Source organism: Penicillium taxi (genome assembly GCF_028828555.1).
Source record: "Penicillium taxi strain IBT 34144 chromosome Unknown utg000006l_segment0_segment0, whole genome shotgun sequence".
NCBI lineage: Eukaryota > Fungi > Ascomycota > Eurotiomycetes > Eurotiales > Aspergillaceae > Penicillium > Penicillium taxi.
Genome location: NW_026643208.1, coordinates 771,727 through 784,830, shown reverse-complemented (window position 1 = coordinate 784,830; position 13,104 = coordinate 771,727). Strand labels below are relative to the sequence as shown.

The window sequence follows — 13,104 nt, the reverse complement described above, 5'->3', positions numbered from 1 at the left end:
TCGCTGATGCGACCGAAAAATCCACCATTGTACTTATATCCCCATTCATATCAAGTTCTATTAACTTGCATTGTACATTTTACGGAGGTTTCTTGTCGAGGTATAGTTGTGGGTTTTGATTGGCCAAGATTTAAGTGCTGCGCGTGTCACGTGTAGACGCGTCTCTTCACCGCGGCGAGACTTGCCTGTCAGCTCCCACTTCGAAAGTAATCGCAATTGCAGTCGAGCTCTCGAATCCCCTTGTCTTGTTTTAATAGAGCTTTAAATAACTATGGCTTCTTCATTCTTCGACAACAAGGCTCGCGCCGCCGCTGTTGCCGCATCCAGCAGCTCCAAGCCCAAGGCTAGTGATAATAAAGAAGATACAACTCGGCTACAACCCTGGGTTGAAAAATAGTATGCCACCTACAAACTGATTAATAGCTTCTTTTTCTTACATTCAATAGCCGACCCAAGACCTTGGACGACGTGGCCGCACAAGACCACACCACGAAAGTGCTCCAGCGCACCTTGCAAGCTTCCAACGTACGCAGCTCTGCCATCCCAGTCCCATTCAGACTACTGATTCTAATGCTATACTAGCTCCCTCACATGCTATTCTACGGGCCTCCCGGGACCGGCAAAACTTCTACAATCCTCGCCCTCGCGAAATCTCTTTTCGGCCCTGCGCTCTACCGCTCCCGCATTCTCGAGCTCAACGCCTCTGATGAGCGGGGTATAGGCATTGTTCGTGTCAAAGTGAAGAACTTTGCCCGGGCCCAACTATCGCAGCCTACAGGATTAGACGCCGAATACCGCGCAAAATACCCATGCCCACCATTCAAGATCATCATCCTCGATGAGGCTGACAGCATGACGCAAGATGCACAGGCCGCGCTTCGTCGTACAATGGAGCAGTACAGTCGCATTACCCGATTCTGTATGGTTTGCAATTACGTGACGCGCATTATTGAGCCTCTGGCCAGTCGATGCAGCAAGTTCCGATTCAAGTCTCTGGATAACAGTGCTGCAGGCGACCGCTTGCAAAATATTGCGCAGGCTGAGAACTTGAAGCTGGAGGATGGCGTGATTGATACTCTTCTTCGGTGTGGTGAGGGTGATTTGCGTCGTGCTATTACTTACTTACAGAGTGCGGCGCGGTTGGCGGGTGCGATGGGGGCACCTGCTGCGAAGGACGACGATGAGGACTCTGAAATGAATGATGCTGATAGTGGTGTTGGCCAGGGATTAATTACTACCAGAAGCATTGAGGAGATTGCAGGTGTGGTTCCGGACGGGGTCTTGGACGGTCTTTTGCAGGCCATGCAGCCTAAGAGCTCGGGCTCAGCGTACGAGGCTGTCTCGGCGGTCGTCACGGACCTCGTTGCTGACGGGTGGAGTGCCACTCAAGTTATTGGACAGGTCAGTACTTTTATTTCACTTTCGTCTCCCGCTGTCATTGTTAATCTAATATGTCGCAGTTATACCGATTGGTTATCTACAATGAGACAATCCCGGACTTGCAGAAGAATAAAATTGTCATGGTATTTTCCGAGGTGGACAAGCGACTTGTTGATGGCGCTGATGAGCATCTGTCTGTTCTTGACCTGGTGCTCCGCATCGCGGGCATTCTACGCGCATAGTTCGAAGAAGAAGAAGAAGAAGAAGAAGAAGTCAAAATTACTCGTCGATCTTCAAGCAGGGGTAGTGCTTGGATTGAGGGGTTGGCGTTTAGGAATCACTTTACTCGATATACGGAGGCGTTTTGTATCTACTTAGCTGATCAAGAATGATGATAGTTATGATACCCACAAATCCATCTACTCCGTTTATGGATGTATGTTTATTATACTATGGTTCATCTTCAAAGGATGGATATTTCCGATGAAAGCTCTTTAAATAACAAATTTCACGATAGAAATAGAAAAATAAGCAAAGGAAGTGGAGTAAATCCTGAGACAAGGGGATATACCTGTTTCATCTTTTCCCCATAAATCCTGTCACAGAACATAAAGACTTTTTACTCGAAACCTACTAGTAAATAGTACATAGTACTAGGTATGCCTAGTTTCGACTTTGTCAGATACATCATTTTATATAGAAATTAAAACCGTTCCTCAAACGTTCCTTCTACAAATTGACTGGTTCGCCCCCCGTCGGATTCCACAGTGTAGCGGAGTAGTGGAGTAAACAAAGTATGGAGTATCATATTGAATGCCATTAGGAAAATAATAAGAATGTTCTTTTAAGGTCTGCATATCATAATTTGATCGATCCTTCAAATAACCAATCTTTCCCTCCGTCCGTCGTCATTTCAGTCTCATAATGCATTTCTCAAGACGGATTTTTTCTGCGCTCGCTATATTGACTGTTGGCGTACATGCTAACTTTGGCCCTTATTTCAGTACTGGCCCTGTTACCTCGGAGTCTTTCGTTCTTGAATCTACTTCGACTCTGATTCTACCAAGGACTCCAACCGATTCTAATGAAGATGTTTCTATCTGGGTTGGTATGAGCACGTCTCATGGTGATTTGATCCGTGCCTCTGCGGTTAATACCCTGTCCAGAGATCACTGGAAGGTTTCTGCTTGTACTGTTCTATCAGCAAATGGTTAGTTGCTTGATGCTTTAATCTGTTGCGTGATGGAATCTGATCGAGAACTCTTAGAAACACAGCAAACACATGTCTTTGGCCGGTCCAAAAATGCCAGCCCAAGGGACGAAATGACAGTACATTGTAAATGGCACCGCATATACATGGATTTGATATTGACAGCTAACCTTTCCCTGTCATAGACAAATACAACGAGTCCACTGGCAACTACACACAGACTGTACTCCTCAACGGCCGGCGCGTCTCAGGTCTAACTACTCGTAACGGAAAGGCTAAGAGCTGGGCTAGTGCTGTGGAGTGCAATGGGTCCAATTGTGGGACTCTTCGTTCTCATGGTAAGTGCAGGTGTGGCGTTCGAATTTCACGAGCAGCAGACTAATATTGCTTCATCCTTTAGCTTGGTATAATACCACGATTGTCCTCGATACCGCCGAGCCAGGGTATATTGACACAATCAATGGCAGCCCCGGAGTCAGTGTCGATATGACGACTGGTGACGGGGGGAAGACCTGGAAGATTGGGATGATTGTTATTCCGGAGTATACCTTCTGAATCATGACTCAGATCAGTTGAAACGGTTGAATTATGTATAATATTATGAAGCATTGAGCATTGAACATAACATGGAGTTTGGGAATTTGATAAGGGAAGGGTTGGGCCCACCGGATCGTCACCGGCAACTCACTTCGGGTTGTACGGAGTCCATGGAATTACATGATCAGGCATTCTATTTAGCATCGCTGACTCTTTAAATTTGATTCCTTCATTTCACTCTTTACAGACATTCCATCATGAGCACACACACTCCCATCTATTTAACTGGCGACAAGGCTGGTCTCCAGGAATTTCTGGCCAAGTTCGATGTTGGTGCCCCGCTAAGCACGGAGATAGATCATACAAACATGACTGACAATTTCTGCTTTTATAGGTCTTTCTTTTCGACTGCGATGGTATGTAACAGTCTCCAATATTCTCCGCGTATCCCATAATCTATTTGAGCAACAATTAATCATGATCCAGGCGTCCTATGGTCCGGCGACCACACCTTCCCCGGAACTGTCGAAACCTTAGAACTACTACGAAATAATGGTGCGCAGGAACATGGCTACAATCAGACGACAGGAAATTGACTTGTCCAATAGGCAAACAAGTCGTTTTCGTGACAAACAACAGCACCAAGTCCCGCGCAGACTACCGCAAGAAACTAGAGGGCCTCGGCATTCCAAGCACAGTGGTTCGTTTGGACATAATACTGGCCATTCTGAAGTACATGAACTCACATCCATAACAGGAAGAGATCTTCTCGTCTTCGTACAGCGCCTCGATATACATCTCGCGCATTCTCCAGCTCCCAGAAAACAAGCGTAAAGTATTCGTAGTCGGCGAGACCGGCATTGAGCAGGAACTGCGCTCTGAGAACGTACCTTTCATTGGCGGCACAGACCCAGCCTACCGTCGCGACATCACACCAGAAGACTACAAGCTGCTAGCAACGGGCGATGAATCAGCCCTTGACCCCGAAGTTGGCGTCGTGCTTGTCGGCCTGGACTTCCACTTTAACTACTTGAAGATGGCAACCGCGTTCCAATACATCCGTCGCGGCGCGATCTTCCTCGCGACTAATATTGATTCGACGCTCCCGAGCGCTGGTGATTTCTTCCCCGGTGCTGGGTCCATTAGTGCGCCTTTGATTATGATGCTTGGTAAGGATCCTGTTGCGCTGGGAAAACCTAGCCAGGCTATGATGGATGCTATTGAGGGCAAGTTTCATTTCGATCGGAGTCGTGCTTGCATGGTTGGTGATCGTGCTAACACCGATATTCGTTTCGGGCTTGAGGGTAAGCTTGGTGGTACCCTTGGTGTTCTTTCCGGTATTAGTTCCAAGGAGGACTTTGTTTCTGGTGAGGTTCGTCCGCATGCGTACTTGGATACGCTTGCAGATCTGTTGGAATCGGGCCTGTAGTGCTCTAACTAGATGTGATCTATAATTGAAACCATACATTATATAGAGGATTCAATATTGGAATTGTGCCTTACTCATTCTTTTTTAAATTTTTAAATTTCAGATCGCCTGGTAAATCACTGTGACTTCCAAAGGTATAAGATATTGACTCTTCGCTCGCAAGAAGATATTGAGTCTATTTGTATAAAGAAACCCAAAAACCTCAGCCTCAGGCTTGGCAGTATCAACTTAGATAGTCCTGGCATTAGGGTAAGCAGAGCCCTTATAGACTTCTCCGACTCAGACGCCATTTCTACATCTCTGTCTAGGTGGCAGGAGATGATTCAATTGCAGCTACAGCCTTGGAAATATATGGATAGTAATATTATGGAGCTTGTCCATGGGCTTTTCATTAGCCTAATTCTTTCTTAGTAAAATGCAACTGATAGTCTCCTAATTAAATCTTGGTGATAATATCAGTGAGTGGTCAAATCAGGGTTATAGGGCCAGAAATTATAATTTTCACTCATTTTATCCTCATTCTCCAACTATTTCCAAGTTCACCGGATGAATTTTGGAATATGCTAAATCAACTTTTATGAAGTTATTCCTGTACTTCTTAGGACCCACTATACAAAGTGATGATTGGCTGGAGGGGAATAGAAGGCAGTTGGTGCGAGCGTCTGTTTAGCTCCGATAAAGTTATCGTCCCGATAGCTCAACGTCCTATTCCCCTCCATACATTACTTTTCGATAAGATGCTGCGCATAACATTAACTAAGACATTGGCGAGGGGACGTATTATCCCCCGTACCAATCCTACAATTCTTACACGCGCCTTGTCCCGGCCTTTTTCAAGCCGTTCTTGGACCCCGAATAGTGGTCCTCAGGCCTGGACACCAACACCATTTGTGACCGAGACAGTGGTATGTCTTCTTCTTGGATTCCTCACACTTATTTATTGATGATATGTCTGACTATCTGAATCTTAGGCTGGTGGTTGGCAAACCTGTAAGTTGCGCGATAGCTTCCAAGACCCATCCGGTAACAGACAAGCCTAACACAATTTCCCAACCATAGCCGATATATTCTCCCGTCTGCTCAAAGAGCGCATTGTCTGTCTAAATGGAGAAGTAAACGAAGCCATGTCCGCCACAATCGTCGCCCAGCTTCTCTTCCTCGAGTCGCAAGACCCCAAGAAAACAATTCATCTCTACATTAACTCACCCGGTGGCTCCGTCACCGCAGGTATGCCTCACCCGCGCTGCACCTCCCACATCTCTGCATTTGTTTTCTAACAATGATGACTTGATCAAGGTCTCGCGATATACGACACAATGACATACATCCGATGCCCCGTCAGCACAATCTGTATCGGCCAAGCCGCCTCAATGGGCTCCCTCCTCCTCTCCGGCGGACAAGCAGGCATGCGCTACTGTCTTCCCCATAGTTCCATAATGATCCACCAGCCCTCCGGTGGCTACATCGGCCAAGCTAGTGATATTGCGATCCATGCAAAGGAAATTCTGCGTGTGCGCAACGAGTTGAACAAGATTTATCAGTCACACCTTACTGGCAAGAATAAATTGTCGCTTGATGAGATTGAGAAGCTTATGGAGCGCGACTACTTCATGAGTGCGCAGGAAGCGTTGGAGTTGGGTATTGTGGATGAGATTCTGGATCGTCGGACGCAGGTTGATTAGGCTGAGTTGTTGGTAGAGGTTACTTTTATATATGAAGGTTGAAATTTGTATGCTCTGTATCTCTATTTATTTTGAACTCACGGCTTTGAGGGCTCAGGGGCGTCTTGGGGTTTTCTTTTGTGGTTTTTTATCATTATTTCTCGCATACCCCCAGATTATTCCTTGGTTTATTCCAGTTTACATGCTACCTGTGTAGCACCGATGAAAGAACTGAGCTTATCTCGGAGGCTATGCAGTATGCAATCAAAAGATTCAGTCGTTATCGTCGATATTTGAACTTGGTAGTACATTATTCTGGAGGATATGTCAGTCAGGTATCGGTGTATGTACTAGTATGGATGTTTGATTTTTCAAAGTCATGCCAGCAACCAGCACCAAACACGACTGCCACAAGTTTCATAACCCCAGAGGTGGATAAATCGCAGTAAATTACATGTTCTCGGCGATAGATCATATGAGCCTTCCAAGATTGGTTTTAATGTCATTATGTTTCTGTCACTCGGACAGGTTGGCCCTCAGCATCGATCTGCAGTCCCAAGCGCCGACGAAGAAAAGTCGCCATCTGGGGCGAGGGACTGTAGTTCGCCGGCCGTTGCATCGAGTACAGCCACTGGGACCGTATGATAGTAAAAAGTCCCGCATCTACAAGAACCGCCTGGCCAGAAATAAACGAGTCTAACGGGTGTCCGTCACGACCAGAGTTGTCTTCGCCCGGATCAGCCAGTAGTGTTGTCCGTTCCTCATTGACATCATAGTCGATTGCCGAGATGAGTGGTGTGGAGTCGTTAGGAGTGTTCGCGTCCGCGTCTTCATGGCCGCGAATGACGCCTCGTTCCTCCGCGTCGTGGTCTTGTGGATTAGACTGCGCGCTATTTGGATCTGAGTCTGTTTGGATATTTGAAGATGAGGTGTTTATGTTCGGAGATGTCAAGCTTCTAGGCCCGACTGTATTTACTCGCTCAACAATTAGGGCTAGCATGAGGAAGTCGATTAGGAGTATGAGTGTGTCGAAGCATAGAAGCCTCGCGATTGGAGCTGGTTTTTGTCCGATGAAGTCGATGAATAAGCCACCGTGAAGATAGCCTCGTGTCGCTTCGCCGGCTTCGGGACGGATGAGAAATATGTGAAAGATCATGCAGAATAGATTGCTGAAGAAGATTGCGCCGATGAAAGCCTGGTTACGGGTTGGTTCAAAAGGTGGTGCTTTTGGCGTAAAGAATATGAATTGCGTCACTGCTCGAAGTATGAAGAGTACTATGGAGCAGCTAGAAGAAAAGAGGGTTAGCTCTGAAGGCTTGCGGGGTGTTAATCACCGTTGTGGCTGGAACCCCCTCATGTTAGAAGGTTAAGGTCGGGGTAAACTTACTCCATGTAGTATAATGCCGAAAGTTGGCAGTAAATAAAAATATCTAGGTCCTTCATTACCTGGTCGAGGTAGGCAATCTTTGCAGCAGCCCGGACTTTCTTGATGTGGCTGCTGTCTGCGCCGACTACGGGCGTCCCTGGCTCTGCATCTTCATCTTCGAAGGCAATGCCAGACACGTCACCGATGAACTCGGCATCTCGAAAGGCATCGACGTCGCTCATAGAGGATCATGGGGGCATGGATGCCGTCGATCAGGGAGGATGGTTGAGAGAGGTAACGTATTTCGGGTAGAGCACGAGAGGCTCTAGCATAGCATCCAATGAGCTAGCATTGTGATTGATCTCTCGGTGGAGAACATACAATACTGCCATCTTAAATAGGCGGTGTATTACATAAATGATTCACCGCCTATTATTTACCATCACGTGATGATAGGGACGATAAGGTAGTATGGAGTTATTACGGTCTGAGAAACAAGGCAGCAAATAAACAAAATTTTTCGGATTTTCTATTCAAAGAAAAAAAATAAGAGTTTTTAATGCCGCTCGGAAGAGAGCAAGGGCACAAATCTTCAAATCGTCATCTAATAATTCTCTCTACTATTTGTGGATTTATAATGTCACTAATCAAGTAATACAATTTCCTGTCCCATTGGCGCACGCACAATCAAGACCTAGTCCACAAAGATTTTCGAGGACAAGTCTGAGTAATGCTGGAAGAATCCAGTAAAGAGACGGATAGCATGGGCGACATCATAAGTACCACCAGTCTCACGAATACTGTGCATGCTGAGCTGGGGGTTACCCAAATCCAATGTCCGAGTGCCCAGTGCGGCAGAGAGCATCGGGCCAATAGTGCTACCACAGCTTGAATCATTGCGAACAACAAACAGCTGCAGAGGAACGTGCACAGACAATGATTCAGCAGTCTTGCGTGCCACTTCCTGAAGCAAAACAATTCCTGGAGAGTTGGTGGCATAACGGGCATTAGCATTGATTTTGATGACGGGGCCCTTGTTCATTTCGGGCTTGTGGTCTGACTCGTATTTGCCGGCGTAGTTGGGGTTGACGGAGTGGGCCATATCGGCAGAGACAAGGAAGGAGGTGGCAAGGGTTTGCTCATAGGCAGTAGAAATATCCTCTGAAGTAGCAGAAGATGAGGGGAGCACTGATAGACGTCGGAGGATCGATGGAAGGATATTGGAGTCAGCACCCTGAGCAGTACGGCTGCCAATCTCTTCGTGATCGAACAGGGCAATGAGACGGATGGCGCCTTCATTAGCAAGGTCTGCATCGTTTACAGACGAGTCAATCAGACTCTTCACGGCACAGTAGGTGCTATTCAAGTTGTCCAGACGAGGTGAGAAAATGAACTCCTCATGCAAGCCACCAAGACAAGATTTTTGAGTGTCAAAGAGGGTCAATTCAAAGTCCAGGATCTCCTCTGGCTTGACTCCGGCCTCGGAAGCAACGAGGGCGACAAAGTCGGAGTGGTGACGCTCAGTGATGGCCTTCAAGGGAGAAAACTGGTCGTTGACATTAGGCTCGCTGACTTTGTTGAGCTCACTGGCAATAAGACCAGCAATGGGGAATAGCTGAGTCTCCTTGTTGAAGGAGAAGGTCTCTTGGCGATCTAGATGGATAGCCAGAGTGGGAACGCGAAGAACTAGGCTCGGATATTAGTACCCAAACGACCTTGGGAGCCTTGATAATTTGAGATGGCACATACTGGGACGATCAACCTTGACCAGCTTCTGTATGATAGATCCATCGCTTGAACGAACCATCACCCGGCCAGCAATACCCAGATCACGGTCAAACCCTGAAGATATTTATATTAGCTAACGATCGATGACAATGGAGATTGATACATACAGGTGTGCCAGAGACCACCACCATACATCTCCACACCGACCTGAATGAAGCCTTCACCCTGCTTCTTGCTCACGGGCTTAACCCGAAGCACGGGAGAATCTGTGTGAGCACCAATCATGGCAATGGAGTTTCCAGGCTATATACGTTAGGTGCTGACCTGACTTTGGTAACTTGATTCCGAGGGTTACTTACATTCCATTTAGACCCAATAGCAAAAGCAATGAGGGTGGTCGTGTTGCGGGTCAAATAGTATCGACCGCCAGGCTTACAGATGGTGGCCCATGAATCTTTTTCCTAACAAAATGGATGATTAAGTGAGTATGCCATTCAAATGCAATGAGTTCTAGTTAGTTTTCTGAGATGTTTACCTTGATTTCCCGGTATCCAGCCTTGTGTAACAGATCCTTGGCAGACTGGACAGCATGGAAAGCTAGAATCAGTTAGCAACATAATTGCGGGGATAAATAAGAGTAGACATACGAGTGGGGGAAGCATTGACAAAGTCAAGGAAGTCCCGGGCAGGCTGCTTAGAAAGTTGATCCATGGCTAAGGATGAATAAGTGCGAAATGAATTACGACTCAATAAGACCAGAGGAGTTTCAGACAAGGTCGTGAAGCGCATAGTAGATTGATGAGGTCAAAGCGGAGAAGAGCTGCTCAAAGTGGCAATATTGTCCATTTGGCGGTGACGAGAAATATACTAATTACGATACATTCTCAGACACACTTGTTGATGCTCGTATAGAATAGAGAGTCAAGAGTCATGATTTAATACTGTAATACATTCCAAGGTTCTAAGGTCAACCTTGTTCAGATCTGAAACTGGAATTTTTTTTCTAGTTAGCAACTAGTTAACTAAGGACTGAAATCATTGGTAATGTGATGCTGACTACTAAATGGTCCAAGCTCTACGCGTCCAAGGCGCGTAAGTTAGATAGTGAACGCGTCGATTACCCCCAATCCCAATCCCTCCAGTCTCCGGCCCCAGTCCCTCACAACACCATTGTGGATAGTAAACAATAGATAGCAACATTGAAAATATAGATGAGGTCTTCACACCATGTTTCAAAGTACAATATGAAGTATTATATTGTGATTATGATTTAGTTCTGATTTGGCTCTAAGCTTAGGTCTAATTGCACTTATATCTTTACTGAAACAAGAAGTACTATTTAACTCCTGCATAGTTCAAAATACAATACTCCGTGGTGGAGCAATCCATGTTATGAAAATCAAAAGTTGTTCGATGAATCTTAGAGCCCGTCCTAATTGGGACTAGCGCTCCCGCGTGACTTCAGCGTGAGAGGGATGAGGGTGTACTCTCTCCCTTGTCATCCATCCTACCCATTCCATTCTTTGAATGACATTCTCTTCCTTTTCTACTTTTTTTCCCTTGTTGTGTTTTTGGCCTTGCCTAAGCACTGCTATACCTCGTCGATCCCACGACCAAGGTGGTCACCCGCTGGTGGCTCCAGTCACATGGGACATCAACATGTGGATGCACGTCTAAATGGCGGCGCAACCACTCGCCAGACTCGGTCGCAGTCGAAACTCCCCACGCCTAAACCCTCAACTACTCCCCCTTCAATGCGCCCCATGCCCGCCAAAAAAACAGTTGTTTACCATGAATTGGATTTCAGCCAGGCTCGCCAGAGTGATGCCACCGTGCGCAATGACAATCCTCCTCGAGAAGACACACATCAAACCAACAAATCAGAGCCAGTTGATTCCAGAAAGCTGGCTAAGGCTCTTGGTGATTTTGAGCAATCGCAGGCTGTGACATCATCGCTCCGAAAGAGGCAGCGTGTTTATGCTGATCGGTAGGTCGTAGACACAACAAAACCCCCTCGACGTGGCAATCGACATGGCAATAAACATGGTGATCCACATAGAAATCACCATTGATTCCGAACTGACCGCAAATCCAGTTTTATTCCAAACCGTGGCGACGGACAGGATATGACGGCCACATTTAACATGCTCCCGGAAGATGCATCTCCGTCGACTCCTACCCGTAGTAAGAAACGGCCGACTCACGGAGAGTTGAACTTTCAGAAGAGTGAGTCTTGTCACTTCACAGTAGGGGGAAAACTGTTATTGATGTGAATTAACAGCCGAGCGAGCCAATCGGGACTTCTCACAACTTTTGCGCATGGAAATGTTCGATACACAAATTCCTCAACCTGAGATGAATTCTACCTCCCCGGATACAGTCCTTCATATCGACGAAGGTCGATCGCACACGCCGCCTGCGCACCTCCAAACGTCTAATCTCACACCCTCTACTCCCAGCAAGAACCTTTTCAATTACAGCACACCTCCCACCTTGACTCCTTTTCGCACTCCTCGGAGCCAGCACACGGTCAATTTCAATGCCCGCTCTGACGTTTACAGCATCTCACCTATTCGATATGACAGTCAGAGATTGCTTGAAATGGGTCAAAAAAAGCCTCGCAGCATTCCGAGGACCCCCTCCAAGGTTCTTGACGCTCCCGAGCTTCAGGATGACTTTTATCTGAATCTAGTTGATTGGAGTAGCACTAACGTGCTTGGTGTAGGACTAGCAAACTCGGTTTACATGTGGAACGCTGATCAAGGACGTGTGACGAAGCTTTGCGAGCTCAAAGATGATACCGTGACCAGCGTTAACTGGATCCAGAGGGGTACACATCTTGCAATTGGCACACACAAAGGCCTAGTCCAGATTTGGGATGTAGAAAGCTGTCGTCGACTCCGAACCATGCTTGGGCACACAAACCGTGTTGGGGCTCTGGCTTGGAATGATCATATTCTAACATCGGGTTCTCGGGATCGAATCATATTTCACCGGGATGTTCGCTCGCCGGACCAGTATGTGCGCAGACTGTCGGGTCACAAGCAGGAAATCTGTGGCTTGAAGTGGAATTCAAAGGATGGACAACTTGCGTCCGGTGGAAATGACAACATGCTCATGGTGTGGGATAAACTTAATGAAACCCCCGTTCATCGTTTTTCTGAACATACGGCGGCCGTGAAGGCTATTGCCTGGTCCCCCCACGCTAGCCATTTGCTTGCTTCGGGTGGAGGTACGGCGGATCGGACTATCAAGTTTTGGAACACTTCCACAGGCGCCTTCATCAAAGAAGTGGATACAGGAAGCCAGGTTTGCAACCTGAGCTGGTCAACAGTTCAGGATGAGCTCGTCAGCACACACGGGTATTCCCAAAACCAGATCATGATCTGGAAATACCCCAAGTTGGAGCAAATCGCCTGTTTGACTGGGCACACATTTAGGGTCCTCTATCTGGCCATGAGCCCTGACGGTCAGACTGTTGTGACAGGTGCAGGCGATGAGACCCTCAGATTTTGGAAAATCTTCGAGCGCCCACCCCCCGCCCAGGGCCACGATGACAGCAAGCTCGTCGAATTCCTTCGCTAAGGGAAAATCCTGTGCGTAAATCTTTTTGGCATTTGAAACGGAGTTTTGTTTTTAGGTTGCAGGGAATGAGGGAAAGGGAACATCTTTTATTTGGTAGCGTCCTAGCGTGGCGTTTGTAACATCATGTTCTCCAGGGATGGAGTCAATCTGGAGTCAATTTGTCTGTCATTGGATGGAGTTTGGTCTGATTCTTTTGCATATACGTGAA

The 13,104-nt window shown here is 46.9% G+C and overlaps 7 protein-coding genes across 7 annotated transcripts; 5 read left to right on the top strand and 2 right to left on the bottom strand.

Annotated features, from left to right (window-relative positions):
• Positions 1 to 271: 271 nt before the first annotated feature.
• N7495_009409 (replication factor C subunit 2) lies at positions 272 to 1,622 on the top strand (the record flags this gene model as incomplete). Its single annotated transcript, XM_057212060.1, has 4 exons — positions 272 to 396; positions 447 to 525; positions 583 to 1,401; positions 1,461 to 1,622. The coding sequence occupies 4 exons, from the start codon at positions 272 to 274 to the stop codon at positions 1,620 to 1,622; spliced, it is 1,185 nt and encodes a 394-aa protein (XP_057058923.1).
• Positions 1,623 to 2,304: 682 nt separating this feature from the next.
• N7495_009408 (uncharacterized protein) lies at positions 2,305 to 3,145 on the top strand (the record flags this gene model as incomplete). The annotated part of the gene is made up of 4 exons (XM_057212059.1): positions 2,305 to 2,590; positions 2,648 to 2,716; positions 2,776 to 2,928; positions 2,991 to 3,145. 4 exons carry the CDS (start codon positions 2,305 to 2,307, stop codon positions 3,143 to 3,145), a joined length of 663 nt encoding a protein of 220 aa, XP_057058922.1.
• A 239-nt stretch (positions 3,146 to 3,384) lies between these two features.
• Positions 3,385 to 4,556, top strand: N7495_009407 (uncharacterized protein; the record flags this gene model as incomplete). Its single annotated transcript, XM_057212058.1, has 5 exons — positions 3,385 to 3,456; positions 3,522 to 3,543; positions 3,614 to 3,682; positions 3,736 to 3,827; positions 3,885 to 4,556. 5 exons carry the CDS (start codon positions 3,385 to 3,387, stop codon positions 4,554 to 4,556), a joined length of 927 nt encoding a protein of 308 aa, XP_057058921.1.
• A 737-nt stretch (positions 4,557 to 5,293) lies between these two features.
• N7495_009406 (ATP-dependent Clp protease proteolytic subunit) lies at positions 5,294 to 6,238 on the top strand (the record flags this gene model as incomplete). Its single annotated transcript, XM_057212057.1, has 4 exons — positions 5,294 to 5,461; positions 5,528 to 5,546; positions 5,616 to 5,783; positions 5,853 to 6,238. The coding sequence occupies 4 exons, from the start codon at positions 5,294 to 5,296 to the stop codon at positions 6,236 to 6,238; spliced, it is 741 nt and encodes a 246-aa protein (XP_057058920.1).
• Positions 6,239 to 6,722: 484 nt separating this feature from the next.
• N7495_009405 (DSC4 family protein) lies at positions 6,723 to 7,825 on the bottom strand (the record flags this gene model as incomplete). The annotated part of the gene is made up of 2 exons (XM_057212056.1): positions 6,723 to 7,503; positions 7,605 to 7,825. The coding sequence occupies 2 exons, from the start codon at positions 7,823 to 7,825 to the stop codon at positions 6,723 to 6,725; spliced, it is 1,002 nt and encodes a 333-aa protein (XP_057058919.1).
• Positions 7,826 to 8,277: 452 nt separating this feature from the next.
• Positions 8,278 to 10,022, bottom strand: N7495_009404 (M18 family aminopeptidase; the record flags this gene model as incomplete). The annotated part of the gene is made up of 6 exons (XM_057212055.1): positions 8,278 to 9,269; positions 9,333 to 9,425; positions 9,479 to 9,614; positions 9,671 to 9,772; positions 9,847 to 9,908; positions 9,959 to 10,022. 6 exons carry the CDS (start codon positions 10,020 to 10,022, stop codon positions 8,278 to 8,280), a joined length of 1,449 nt encoding a protein of 482 aa, XP_057058918.1.
• A 935-nt stretch (positions 10,023 to 10,957) lies between these two features.
• N7495_009403 (WD40 repeat domain-containing protein) lies at positions 10,958 to 12,896 on the top strand (the record flags this gene model as incomplete). The annotated part of the gene is made up of 3 exons (XM_057212054.1): positions 10,958 to 11,298; positions 11,407 to 11,537; positions 11,593 to 12,896. The coding sequence occupies 3 exons, from the start codon at positions 10,958 to 10,960 to the stop codon at positions 12,894 to 12,896; spliced, it is 1,776 nt and encodes a 591-aa protein (XP_057058917.1).
• Between the last annotated feature and the right edge of the window lie 208 nt (positions 12,897 to 13,104).